The sequence below is a fragment of the Pseudophryne corroboree genome, chromosome 2, assembly GCF_028390025.1.
Source record: "Pseudophryne corroboree isolate aPseCor3 chromosome 2, aPseCor3.hap2, whole genome shotgun sequence".
In the NCBI taxonomy this organism is placed as follows: Eukaryota; Metazoa; Chordata; class Amphibia; order Anura; family Myobatrachidae; genus Pseudophryne; species Pseudophryne corroboree.
The window spans coordinates 248,626,821-248,640,758 of NC_086445.1; the positions used below are offsets into that span (position 1 = coordinate 248,626,821).

A 13,938-nucleotide genomic window follows, 5' to 3' on the forward strand; every position below is an offset into this window, starting at 1 on the left:
ACACAGACAGTAGTACTTTTCAAGCCTGCCCTTACTGTATGTGAGAGGAGACACACAGAGAGGACACCAGCACACCCCTAGCTGCTCAGCCTCAGTGAGGCTGACAGCTAATTTTATCACAGTAACACTTATAATTTCTGTCCTGTAGAGGACCCAGATAGTATACAATAGCGGCTCTCCCCCTTTGCTACACCCTGTACCAGTTTTCCAGCATGCCTTGTGAGGCAGGAAGCGCTGTGTGTGCTGTATGTGGCTGCATTAAGCAGAAGAAGGCTCCAAAATGCCTCTGGTCCCGCTCTGAGGTAGCTCCGCCCCCTCCAATGGGGCCGCAGCTACAGTGATTATTTATACTGGCAAGGTCTCCTGTTTGCTTAAAAACATAACACAAGTGCTAGTACAAGCTATTATTAGCCAGTCTACATGGGGGGCTCTAGCGGGACCCCCCCAGGAGGGTCCCGTATGCCGCGCCCGCGTTTAGCCGCACTTTGAACAGGGAGGACCACCTTAGCGGGGCCCCCGGTTTGTACTCACCACAGACATCACCTTCAGGCTAGTGTTAAGGGTGTGCGGTGTGCTGCGATTGTGACAGCCAAGGCGCAGTGCCCCACTGAACAACAATCCTTCAGGACGGTGGTCCTGCAGTGGCTCTGCACGTCACAAGGCCGGTGACCCCCCCTAACTCCCACGGTGCAGGTATGCTGTTTCCCAAACAGCATACTGAAAATAACAATCATTGAAAAGAAATTGAAGAAAACTCTGGAGCTGCAGAGATGTGCATCCTCTCCTGAGGGCACTTTTTTCTAAACTGCCTGTGGGAGGGGGCATAGAGGGGAGGAGTCAGCACACCCAGTGAAGAAGTTTAAAGTGCACCGGCCTTTGGACCCCATCTATACCCCATTGTACTAGATTACCCCAATATCCCTTATGGATGCTAGAGAAATAATAGTAAGCGAAGTGGTTAAAAGCTCAGGATGTTGTAATTGATGGGGTACTAGCAGGAGGTCTGAGATGCATTTCCTGGTGCAGAGGTAGGTTCTCAGCCTCTTGTTTATAAATAGCTAGCTGACCACAGTTTTTATATATGCCATAAAAAAAATTTCCTCAAATGGCAAAAACGCATATATAGAACAATAGATGAAAGATCCTTACTCTAGAGAAGGACCTTTTATGTACTGTTCTACGGTTTGCGCCATTGGAGGAAATTTTGTTTTATGGTTTATGTCTAGTGAAGGTTTTTGTGAGGAATCTTTTTTATCTCAAAGGGGTATATTCAATTGAAGTTGGATATATTCCGACATTCATTTGTCGGAATGGATCCGACCAGGGCTATTCAATGCCATCTCAATTTGACTTTAAAAAAAGTTGAATTGAGATGCGGGATCTGGGACGGGTGAGAGCCGCGGGCAGATGGGGGAGATCAGCGCTACAACAGCGTAGCCGGAGGATGTGACACAGCTGCCGCTCACAGCAGCGTCTACCCGGCTCCAGCAGGCGAGGCCTCGCTTGCTGGAGCAGAGTGGACGCTGCTGTAAGCGGCAGCTGTGACATCCTCCGGCTACGCTATTATAAACGCTGCTGTAGCGCTGCTCACCCCCATCTGCCTGCGGCTCCCCCCCCCCCCCCTCCTCCTCCTCTCTCCTCTCCCCCGTCTCAATTCAACTTTTTTTCAAGTCGAATTGAGATGGTCGAAAAAGGGGTCAAAACCCCCATTTTCGACAGAAGCACGCGGATCGGCAGCTATTCCACTGATCCACGTGCTTTTCGACAAGTCGAATTCCTTCTCGACCTAAAAAAGTTAAAAACTAGTCTTTTCGACAGACGGCAGCTTTCGACCTCAATTGACTCTACCCCATAGGCTGCACCACATAGGTTTCGCAGTCATTATTGTTTTTTATTACACTACACAGTTTTCAGATACCTAACAGGTCGCTCCCCAGCAACTAATGCTTAAAGGTTAACAGCGTAGTCACATCTACTAAATCAGCTGTGAGCAATATGATATTATTGGCTTGTATAAAAACCATGAAGAGCGGTATCCATTTCAGTAACTGTTTTAGCATTAAAACACGGAAGCACAGATGCAAACTTGTTATTTTGTTAATAGCGGATTAAGGGGGACATGTACTAAGCAGTGATATAAGTGGAGAAGTGAGACAGTGGAGAAGCTGCCCATGGCAACCAATCAGCTGCTCTGTATATTTTTAAACTATGCAAATTATAAATGTTACGTCAATGCTGATTGGTTGCCATGGGTAACTTCTCCACTGGCTCACTTCTCCACTTTTATCACTGTTTAGTACATGTCCCCCAAAAACTTGCTAATGCAAAGTCTCAGTATTGTTCTTGTCTGTGTGGGCCTTGAAAGACTTTGTTGTAGTGCTTATGATATATCTCTTTATATGACATACTCCTCTTTAGACACAAATACGCCGTAAAAATGTGAAGAGCAGCATTTTTACTCTGCCGATTACAAGGAAAAAACATTGCACGAAAACTGGTCATATCTAGGACCTGTAACATATGATCTCAGAGTCAATCATAGCTTTAGGTGCACTGGACGATCAATAGAACTTGGTGGAACAGTGTATAAGAGGAGCTGTTCACCTTCAGTGGTTCTGTCCAGTTGAAGCTAGCTAGAACAGGATTCAGAGCTGCTCATAGTTCTCAATGGCAAGCAGCATTGAATTGTTAGTGGGGGCTCATATATCACACACACCAAAAACACACTATGGAATCATGAAACTGTGAACAAACAATGTAAAGCTACAGTACCAAGTAGCTGCTTACTCACTATATTAAAAGGGGTTGTGGTCACAGGGACCAACAGAAAGCTGGAAATTACTAATAAATGAGATGGATTTACCTTGCGTGGTTTTTCTGGAGTTGGTGTATCCTCAACTGGAGCTTCTACCTCACTGGCAGGGATCCAGGTGTCATAACTGAGAAAAGAGTAGAGGTCAGCTGTTATATTGTGTCTCAACATATAGTTCAACCACATGCAGGAGAAATGTTGAATTTTGATTGGCGTCAACCAAAAAAGTGCTCAAATTGTGTTTCAGAATAAAGCCAGCAAAAATGTTTCCACATCTGAACAACCCAAGCCAATTCTAGTAGTTGAGTAGCAGTTGAGTAGCAGTAGTTGATAGTAGTAGTCGAATATGGTACCCTGTGTGGGAGACCTACGTATCTATTTACTAAGCCTTGGAGATAGATAAAGTGTAGAAAAGTAATGTACCAACCAACATGACAGTTTTCAAACACAGCCTGTAACACGGCAGTTAGGAGCTGACTGGCTGGTACTTTGGGAGAGATATACCAAGTTGTGAAGATAGTGGAGAAGTGAGCCAGTGGAGAAGTGGCCCATGGCAACCAATCAGCATTGAAGTAACATTTAGAATTTGCATATTATAAAAGTATACAGAGCAGCTGATTGGGTACCATGGGCAACTTCTCCACTGGCTCACTTTTTCACTCTTTTCACTGTTTAGTACATCTCCCCCTAAATCTCTCTCCAAAGCTTAGTACATAGAACCCCTAATAAATTATGATAAATTTATTAGCGAAACCCTTTTCTACAAATTACTTGAAGTCTGAGAGAATTATCTCTGAAATATTCCATTTACATATAAAAGTGTACACAAAGATCCCTACTGATACCCCTTTCACATCGCACAAATAACCCGGTATCGACACGGCATATTGCCGTCTCGAAACGGGTCAGTGTGCGATGTGAAAGCGCCTTTGCCGAATTAGCGGGTCGCCTGACCCGGTAATTCAACCCGGTTAAAAAGAAGGGTTATAACCAGGTTGAATACCGGGTCAGGTGCAGTGTGAATGGGAGCCGTTTCGATGCAACACGGCTCCCATTCACAGCTTAGGGAGAGGCGGCGCAGGAGATGAGCTCATCTCCCAGCGCCGCCTCCACCCCCGCCCGCTGCTATGGCAACCGACCCGGTATATTGGCGGGTCGGAAAGCCAGCAGAGGAGAGCAAATGCCGGATCCCACCCGGTAAGGACACGTTTCTCTTACCGGGTAGGATCTGGTATTTGCGATCTGAAAGCAGCATGACAGACCAAATACAGTATATCACAAATGACGAACACAAATACAATTCATGCACATGGCTGTTTTCTGAACAGGTTTTTCTGAGCATCACTTTTCCTCAGCTCATGTCATTATTTTTTTCCCCCTGAAGATCTCTTAAGGCAATACAACGGAATCACTATAAAAGATTCTGAACGCTTACCTATCAGGATAATAACCCCAGTGAAGAAGTACCTGCTTGTCTCTCTTCATTATGGGTCGCACCCATTCCTCTATGCAAAGAAAACAACAAAGAATTAGCAAAATATTTCTGTACTCAAAAAGATAAGAGGTTTTTTTTCTAAAAATCATGACATACCGTATATACTCGAGTATAAGTCGACCCGTATATAAGCCGAGGCACCTAATTTTACCCCAAAAACCTGGGAAAACTTATTCACTCGAGTATAAGCCTAGGGTGGGAAATGCAGCTCTAGATGTAAACAGCCCTCAGTGCCAGATATGCCCTCATACTGCCAGATATGCCCTCATGCTGCCAGATATGCCTGATATGCCCTCATGCTGCCAGATATGCCCCCACAGTGCCAGATATGCCTGATATGCCCCACAGTGCCAGATGTGACAGATATGCCCCACAGTGCCAGATGTGCCTGATATGCCCCACAGTGCCAGATGTGCCCCACAGTGCCAGATGTGCCAGATATGCCCCACAGTGCCAGATGTGCCTGATATGCCCCACAGTGCCTGATATGCCTGATATGCCCCACAGTGCCAGATGTGCCCCACAGTGCCTGATATGCCCCACAGTGCCAGATGTGCCTGATATGCCCCACAGTGCCTGATATGCCCCACAGTGCCAGATGTGCCTGCTATGCCCCACAGTGCCAGATGTGCCTGATATGCCCCACAGTGCCAGATGTGCCTGATATGCCCCACAGTGCCTGATATGCCCCACAGTGCCTGATATGCCCCACAGTGCCAGATGTGCCTGATAAGCCCCACAGTGCCTGATATGCCCCACAGTGCCTGATATGCCCCACAGTGCCAGATACTTACCCTCCGTCGCTCCCGCGCTGTCTTCTGAATGAGGGACACGGAGAGCGCAGCGAGCGGCTCTCCTGTGTCCCTCCTGCATCTCGGGCGGCAGCGGTGTGTGTTAAAGGAAGTGCCGGTTCATGCACTTCCTTTAACACTCAGACGCCGCTGCTGCTGGAGATGCAGGAGGGACACAGGAGAGCCGCGCGCTGCGCTCTCTGTGTCCCTCAACGCTGACTCGATTATAAGCCGAGGTGGCTTTTTCAGCACAAAAAAACGTGCTGAAAAAGTCGGCTTATAATCGAGTATATACGGTAATTTTCTTTAAATTAATTTGTAAGAAGAAAAAGAAATACAGGGAATAAATGCATTTGGCCCACTCCTAGAAAGAACACTGCAATAAGTTGACTTTTTCACTAGCTTTTTTAAACACGGGTAAATGCACGGGGGCGCACATTTACCCGTGTTTTTCCCTAGTGGAAACGGGTCCCCCGGCAAATTCCCGGATCAAGTGATCCGGGAATCCTACCCTGGTAGCTAGCCGGGTTGAACACGTGTTCAACCGGCTAGCTGTCTAGTGTGAACGGGAGCCGTGTCGAGGCGACACGGCTCCCGTTCACAGTGCATAGGAAGGGCGGCGCTGGGCGATCATGTGATCTCCCAGCGCCGCCGCTGCCGCGTCACTAGCGCGTCACCAACCCGGCAATTGCCGGGTTGGTGAGCGCTGTCTGCAGGGGGCTGTAGCACGGGTCGTGCTACGCTAGTGGAAAAGGGGTATAATAGCAACTGAGTAGTAGCAAGGGAACAGGAAATTTATGGGATGGATAAGGAGTTATGGGACCAGGGTGGAGTTGTTATCTTCCAGAGCCCTATGACTTCCACCTGAAACAATCTACTGCAGAAGGAGAAATCTGCTTTATAATATACTACAAACTTAAATCACCAAAAATAAAACAAAAAAAAACACAGAATTTTTGTACTTAACCATTAAATTCCCTTTCTCTGATTCCATCTGGGGGACACTGCTCACCTTGGGTTATCAGAGGGGTCAAAAAAAGCTGCCACTTTTTTAACTACTATAACTTTAAGATAGAAGCGCCTCCCTTCTGCAATCCGTAACCTTCACTACAACTTCAAAAGAATCACTAAACTAAAGCAATCAACAAAGCAATCTGCAAACCAGCATGAATAAAAAATAAACTGAGCGTAAAGGTTTTAAAGGGGCAGACTCGCTGGGCTTAGTGATTCTTATCTGCTGTCAAATTCTATGTTTCTATTTAACAGTAAGCTCAAAAAACACATTATCTTTCTTCCAATCTGAGGGACACAGCTCACCATGGGATGTTCAGATGACGCACCCAGAGGAGGGTACGCTCAGACAACCTGAATGCAGAGCTTTCCATCCAAAACTGGGATCTCTCGATGCAAACATCTGAAATCAGTAATATGTGGTGAAAGTGTGGAGAGAGGACCAGGTGGCTGCTCAACACAACTGCTCTGCAGAGGAACCATGCTGCGCCGCCCAAGAAGCACTCAACACCCTGATAAAGAGAGCAGACACCTGCTCTGTAGCCAAATGCCCCAGAACTGCCGTAAGCTTGAGATCATGAGTGGATTCAACTCACAACAATCTGTTTTCCCGACGCCCAAGCTTTTTATTAGCATTATAAAAGGCACCAGGAGAGAATCCATCCACCTAATCAAGGAAATCTGACCAAATCCAAAAAAGCCAAATTCCTGTTTGATGTGGAAAACCAACAACTTTCGGCTGGAACCACAAAACCGCTCGTGGAAAGGGAAAGCGATTTGTAAGACAAGGACCTAAGATCAGAAACCCACCAGACCAACCAAATGGCCATGGGGAAGACAAGATTCCAGGTCAAAAAGTTAAACTTAACAGTCTCCAGGGGCTGATATGGAGCCCCTTGAAGGGTAGACAGAACCAAATTCAGATCTCGTGGAACAAAGGTAGGGAAAAAAGGAGGCAAAAGGCAATGCAAAAAGTACAAATCTGTGGAAGAAGGTCCAACCTACACTGGAAATAAAGGGAGAATACTGAAATCTTAACCTTGAAAGAATCCAAAGCAGAGTCCCACCTTCAACACTTCCTGAAGGACAGCAAGGAAACTAGAGAAATTAAAAACTAAGTATGGAACCCCTTTTTTCGCACCACAAAATGTAGATCTTCCACACCCTGTAGTAGTTACAAGCCAAAACATGCTTCAGGGCCCACAATGTGGTCTGCACCAGACTACAAGAGATGTCCTTGTAAAAAGGACTGGCCTGGGCCAATCTGGAGTGACCAGGATCAAGGCATCTCCTGAGCCCAGACCCACTTGACCATGCAAGGCAATATAGGCAATGGGGAAAGATATACCATAAACTGAACATCCACGGAATGGACCAGATGAGACTTTTTGAAGTTCAGAATCCAACTATGGTTCTGCAAGATCTGAACTGTGCAGTAATTGTAATTCAAGGGATCAAATAGGGTTTGAGGTAACAATATGGTTAGAAAAGGACCAAGTGGTTCTTATCTGCTGTAAAATTCTATGTTTCTATGTCAAGTACTCTTACCTCAAGTGGCCTGCACCATAACTTTAAAAAGGGTATGAAGTCAAAAGGTCAACAATAACAATATCACATTCACAATGTCAAATGTCAGTGTTAAAATGTCAGCAGACAATGTTGAAGGGTGCCATTTTGACATTGTGAAAATATCAACATTAGGGTTAGGTTAAAGGTGTTAGGGGGGGGGGGGGATTAGGGTTAGTCAAGAAATACTTACCAAAACAATTGGAGCTCTGATCTGGAAGTGACATGTTACATGACCATTGGGACCTGGAAGATGCCACTGGAGCTACCAGGAGAAGGTAAGTCACCGCTAGGCCACCAGGACGAAATGTCAATATTCTAACATGCTGACATTTCATCACTGCCTATATGATAAACGTCGACATCCTCATTTTTGCACCCCACTTCTTTTGAGGGGGAGCGCTTGAAGAGTGACTGAACTCTGAGTCTTCCTCCCAGAGGCACAGCCACAAAGCCACTGAAAAAGCATCCTACCCGTCTCAAAACATATTCCACAGCTCCCTGGAACTGTTCCACTAAATCAAATGGCTGCTCCTTAGATGGGTCCATCTGAAGGCCTGCACGCAGCTGGTCCACCCAGCGTTCCAGAATAGGCCAAACGGACACCCTCACACTCATAAAAATAGACTTAAGGAAACCTCTTTTTTTAGCAAGGGAGTGCCTAAAGGATGCCGACGGCAGGAAAATAAGGATGGTGGTCTTGGCCAAATTTGCCACCAGAGCGTCTACCTTGAGGGACTGTTCCCACTACAGCAAGTGAACTGCTGGCAGGAGATAAACAGATGCAAATTTCCTAGGAATTATTAACTTTTTATCTATGGCTTTCCAAACTTCCCACTTAAATCTGAAAGAGGACAGAATTGTAACCATTTTCTTGTTTAAAGAGTACTGAAGCTTCAGTTTGAGAATCCATGTCCAAGGATAGCCAGACATCAGTAATCAAGGTTCCCTATGCCCTGACTGGAAGATGAATCTAAAGACTTCTGGGAAAGCAACTCCTCCAGAAGCTCACCCTCTTCTTCTTCAGATCCAGATTCCTCCAAAGGAATCTGGGAAGAAGGCTGACATTTCTGCGAATCCCTGGAGTCACAAGTCCTCAAATACCCTCTACAAGTATGTAGAGACTTTTGCAAACCCCAAAGTTGACTGCTCCTTGAACTGGACCCATAGCAGTCCACCAACAGGGTGCAGCAGAGATCCTGGCGTCACTTGGGGACAGTCATTCTGCACCTGCCCAAAGGTTGAGTACATGCTGGTTCTGCCATGATAGGAATTGCACCCCCAGACCCCATGGCACTGTCTGCACACAAAGCCCTTGAGTCCAGCTGTCCACACAGCAGCAGCACCCACTTTAGATTTAGAGGGCTTTGCCTTTTCAGTCATACTTACAAAACATGCAGAAAACTAGAATGGAAATTACACTATACCAAAATCCAGTTACCTAACAGTACAGCAAGCTGGACTGCAAATTAAAGTGGACGAGCACCACAGGTACTAAACAGCACAGAAAATGCTAAATACTGTAGAAAAACATAAAATTAACAATATCTAGCCTTCCTGTATGGAGAGCAGTGTTCCCAGAGAGCTGTCTATGGATTCACCACAGAAGAATGGCATCCTTCTCTCTCTGGCTGCAGCACAACAAGCTGGTACCTTACCAACACATTGGTAAGGAAAGGGCTGCAGCCAGCTCCTCCCTATAATAAGCCCCCACAACTCCTCCAGCACACCATACTTAACTTCCTTTAAGAGGGAAACTGATGAGCTAGTCCGTTTCCAGGCTGTCTGCTATACTCACACTCCTCCTCCTCCAAGAAGTGGGGAGCCTTGACAGAAATGAACCCCAAGATGGTGCTTCCATCTTAGACAGCGTGGTTACAGTCACCCTCTTAAAGGGCCCTGAAGGGGATCACAACAAGGGAAGGAGGGAAGTGAACTACCCTGCCGATCCAGCGGCAACACCTCTATCCAGTGTCTCCAGATCATCTGTTGCTTTATTAAATACCAGGTCCTTTGGACCCCTCTTATCATCCATGGTGAGCTGTGTCCTCCAGACTGGGAAAGAAATTAAATTTGTTCCATTGGAATTACACACCGGCCAAATGTCTTTTTGAATTTGGCTGCGGCGTAGGAGCACATCAGTGAGGAGGCTATATTTTAGTTTTGAAGAGCAAACTTTTAGACTTGATGTATCACTACAGCTACTGTAGCAATGCATCCAGTCTAGAATTTTGTCCTTCAAAAATTGGAATTTGAGACCTACTGTACCGGTAATTCCTTTTCTCGTAGGGGACACTGGAATGGTCTTAGTACCATGGGGTATAGATGGGCCCTATTGGAGCCTTGGCACTTTAAATCTTTAGAGTGTGTGCTGACTCCTCCCCTCTATGACCCTCCACTCAGTCTAGGAAACTGTGCCCGAAGGAGCCGATCACATACAGAGAGGAAATTAGTAGAGGAAAGTGGTGAGATTTCGAATTAGCACACAACAACAGGAAGATAGTAACATAACCATACTAGAAATTAGGGACAGCAACAGCTGATCCAACCCACAAAAAGTTTCAACATTTGCAGGAACAAAACCGAAGCATCGAGGTGGGCGCCCAGTATCCCCTATGGACTACTAGAAAAGGAATTACCGTTAGGTATCAAATTCCTATTTTCTCTAACGTCCTAGGGGATACTGGGATAGTCTTAGTCTCAAAGCTCCCAGACCGGGTGTGAGAGTGCTGAGACACCTGCAAAACAGATTTCCCAAATCGAAGGTCATCAGTTGCCAAGGTGTCGAACTTGTAAAACTTAACAAACGTATTCGACCCTGACCAAGTGGCAACTCGGCACAACTGTAAAGCAGAGACAACCTGGGCAGCCGCCCAGGAAGAACCCACCGACCTAGTGGAATGGGCCGGAACTGATGTTGGAACCGGCAAAGCTGTTGTTGAGTAAGCCTGTTGGATAGTAAGCTTGACCCAACGTGCAATAGACTTCTTAGAAGCAGGACAGCCAATCTTGTTGGTATCATACAATACAAAAAGCGAGTCGGACTTCCGTGTCCGGGCAGTCCGTTTGACATATACCTTCAAGGCCCGTACGACATCCAAGGACTTTGAAGTAGCAGCAATGTCAACAACATCTGGAACCACTATCAGCAGATTGATATGAAAAATGGACACCACCTTGGGCAGGAGCTGCTGACGAGTCCTGACTCTGCCCTATCCTCATGGAACACCAGGTAGGGGGCTCTTAAAGGACAAAGCCCCTAGCTCCGACACACGTCTTGCCGAGGCCAAAGCCAACAGCACCGTCTTCCATGTGAGATACTTCACCTCAACCTTGTGCAAAGGTTCAAACCAGTCAGACTGGAGAAATGTTAGAACCAAATTGAGATCCCACGGTGCCGTGGGGACCACAAAGGGAGGCTGGATATGAAGGACACCCTTGAGAAAGGTCTGCACTTCTGGGAGGGCAGTCAACTGTTTTTGGAATAATATAGATAGAGCCGAAATCTGAACTTTAAGAGAGCCTAAACGTAGGCCCATGTCCATGCCTGACTAAAGGAAATGCAGGAATCGGCTCAGATCGAAATCCACAGCAGAAAACTGTCGACTTTCACACCAAGAGATATATCTCTTCCATATACGATGGTAATGTTTCGGCGTGACCCCTTTTCTGGCTTGGATCACAGTCGAGATAACATTGGCCGGGATGCCCTTTCTTGCTAGAATCTCCCTTTCAACTGCCATGCCATCAAACATATCTGTGTTAAGTCTGGATAGACGAACGGCCCTTGCTAAAGATCTTCTAGAAGTGGCAGAGGCCAAGGATCTTTGAATGACATAGCCAAGAGGTCTGCATACCAGGCTCTGCGCGGCCAATCCGGGGCAATGAGAATTAGCCGAACTCCTTCCCTTCTTATTCTTTTTAAAACTCTGGGAAGCAGAGGAATTGGTGGGAACAGGTACACCAACTGGTAAAACCAAGGCGTTGTCAGAGCATCCACAGCTACGGCTTGCGGATCCCTAGTCCTGGAACAATAACACAGGAGTTTCTTGTTGAGTCGAGAAGCCATTATGTCGATTTGCAGACGTCCCCACCACTATGTTAGTTGTTGGAACAACTGCGGATGAAGGCCCCATTCCCCCGGGTGCAAGTCGTGCCTGCTGAGGAAGTGTGCTTCCCAGTTGTCTACTCCCGGGATGAAGATGGCCGAGATGGCTTTGGCATTTTGTTCTGCCCAGAGGAGTAACTTTGATACCTCTTTCATCGCAGCTTTGCTTTTTGTACGTACTTGTCGGTTTATGTACGCCACCGCTGTTGCATTGTCCGACTGTACTTTAATGGCCTGATTCTGAAGAAAATATGAGGCCAGTAGAAGGGAATTGTTAATTGCCCTGAGTTCCAAAATGTTTATCAGAAGGACTGTTTCTTGACTTGACCACCTTCCTTGGAACTGAGCCCCTTGGAGTTACTGCGCCCCAACCTCTGAGGCTTGCGCCTGTGGTTAAGAGAATCCAATTCTGAATTCCGAATGCTCGACCCTCCACCAGGTGAGACGTCTGCATCCCCCACTGCAGGGAGATCCTGGCCTTGGGCAAGAGACGTATCATCTGATGCATCTGTAGATGTGAACCGGACCACCCGTCCAGCAGATCCAGCTAGAAGGGCCGCGCATGGAATCTCCCATATTAGATTGTCTTGTAGGCGGCTACCATCTTTCCCAGTAAACGTATGCAAAGATGCACCGTGACTTGTTCGGCTTCAGAAGGGACCGAACCATCGTCTGGATTGTCCCTGCCTTGTCCATAGGAAGGAAAATCCTCTTAGACACTGTGTCCAGGATCATACCCAGAAACTGAAGTCTCTGCGGTCATTCCAGATGGGATTTTTGCAGATTGAGAGCCCATTCATGTAACGTGAGAAGGCGTGTTGTGAGGCTGATGCTTTCCCTCAACTGATCTATGGACACAGCCTTGATCAGGAGATCGTCCAGATATGGAACGATGTTCGGAGTACCAGCATCATCTCTGCCATCACCTTTGTGAATACCCGCAGTGACGTTGATAGGCCAAAAGGTAAAGCCTGGAATTGGTAGTGACGATCCTGCAGTGCAAACCGTAGATATGCCTCCTGAGGCGGCCAAATAGGAATGTGAAGGTACGCGATCTTGATATCCAGAGACACTAGGAACTCCCCTTCCTCCAGGCCTGAGACCACCACTCTCAGAGATTCCATCTTGAATTTGAACACACGTAAATATGGGCTCAGTGATTTGAGGTTTAGGATCGGTCTTAACGAACCGTCATGTTTCGGTACCACAAACAGGTTGGAGTAATATGCCCTGTTCTGGATTTGCGGCGGCAGTGGAACAATGACCTGCATTCGTAACAGTTTTTGAATAACTTCCTGTAGAGTTACTCTTGTTTCTTGTGCAGGTGGGATCTGTGAGGTGGGATAGTTTGGAACTCTAACCTGTAACCCTGGGATATCAGGTCCTTGACCAAGGAATCCCAGCAGGAATTTTCCCAGACTTGACTGAAGTATTTCAGGTGAGCGCCCACCTGCAGATCCCCCAGAGCACAAGGCCAACCGTCATGCGGAAGGCTTAGAGGAGGCTGAACCTGAACTCTGTTCCTGGGGACCAGCGGCCGCTGGTCTACGAGGTTTACCTCTGGAGGCACCCCTGGCCTTGCCCTTAAATCTGGCAACCCGAAAGGACTACATATTGGATCCTGACAAAGTTTGTCTAGCTGGCGGAGCCGCAGACAGTAAATAGGTGGACTTACCAGCCGTAGCCTGAGAAACCCATTTGTTCAGCTCTTCGCCAAACAGAGCCTCACCTGTAAACAGCAAGTTCTCAACTCCCTTTATGGAGTCAGCATCTGCTGCCCAGTGCCGCAGCAATAACCCTCTGCGTACTGACACCGCCATCACTGAAGCACGTGCACTGATGAAGCCTATTTCCTAGATCGCCTCTCACACAAAATTTGCAGAGTCCTATATATGTTGCAGGAGGGTGACCACTTCATCCTGAGACAGTCTCAAAGTGTTCAATTAAATTACCTGACCATTTGGCAATGGCTCGTGTAATCCAACTACACACTATAGTGGGTCTCTGAGCAACTCCCACTGCAGTATACAGTGACTTGAGAGTAGTCTCAATTTTTTACGATCAGCGGAGTCTTTTAGGGAGATAGCACCAGGCACGGGTAGTACAGTTTTACGTGACAACCTGGAGACTGAAGTATCCACCACCGATGGGTTTT

General features: G+C 46.9%; 1 protein-coding gene across 7 annotated transcripts in view; it reads right to left on the reverse strand.

Moving 5' to 3' along the window:
- SMARCC2 (SWI/SNF related, matrix associated, actin dependent regulator of chromatin subfamily c member 2) overlaps nt 1-13,938 on the reverse strand; it is a 209,438-nt gene that overhangs the window by 98,041 nt on the left and 97,459 nt on the right. For all 7 annotated transcript variants that reach the window (XR_010212139.1, XR_010212175.1, XM_063952633.1 and 4 more), the window contains exons 7-8: nt 4,248-4,317; nt 2,864-2,939 (exon numbers count right to left, since the gene is read on the reverse strand). Coding sequence is in view for 5 of the 7 variants with exons in the window: in XM_063952633.1 (XP_063808703.1) it covers nt 2,864-2,939; nt 4,248-4,317 (146 nt within the window). In the remaining 2 variants the exon portion in view is untranslated. The remainder of the gene's footprint in view (nt 1-2,863; nt 2,940-4,247; nt 4,318-13,938) is intronic.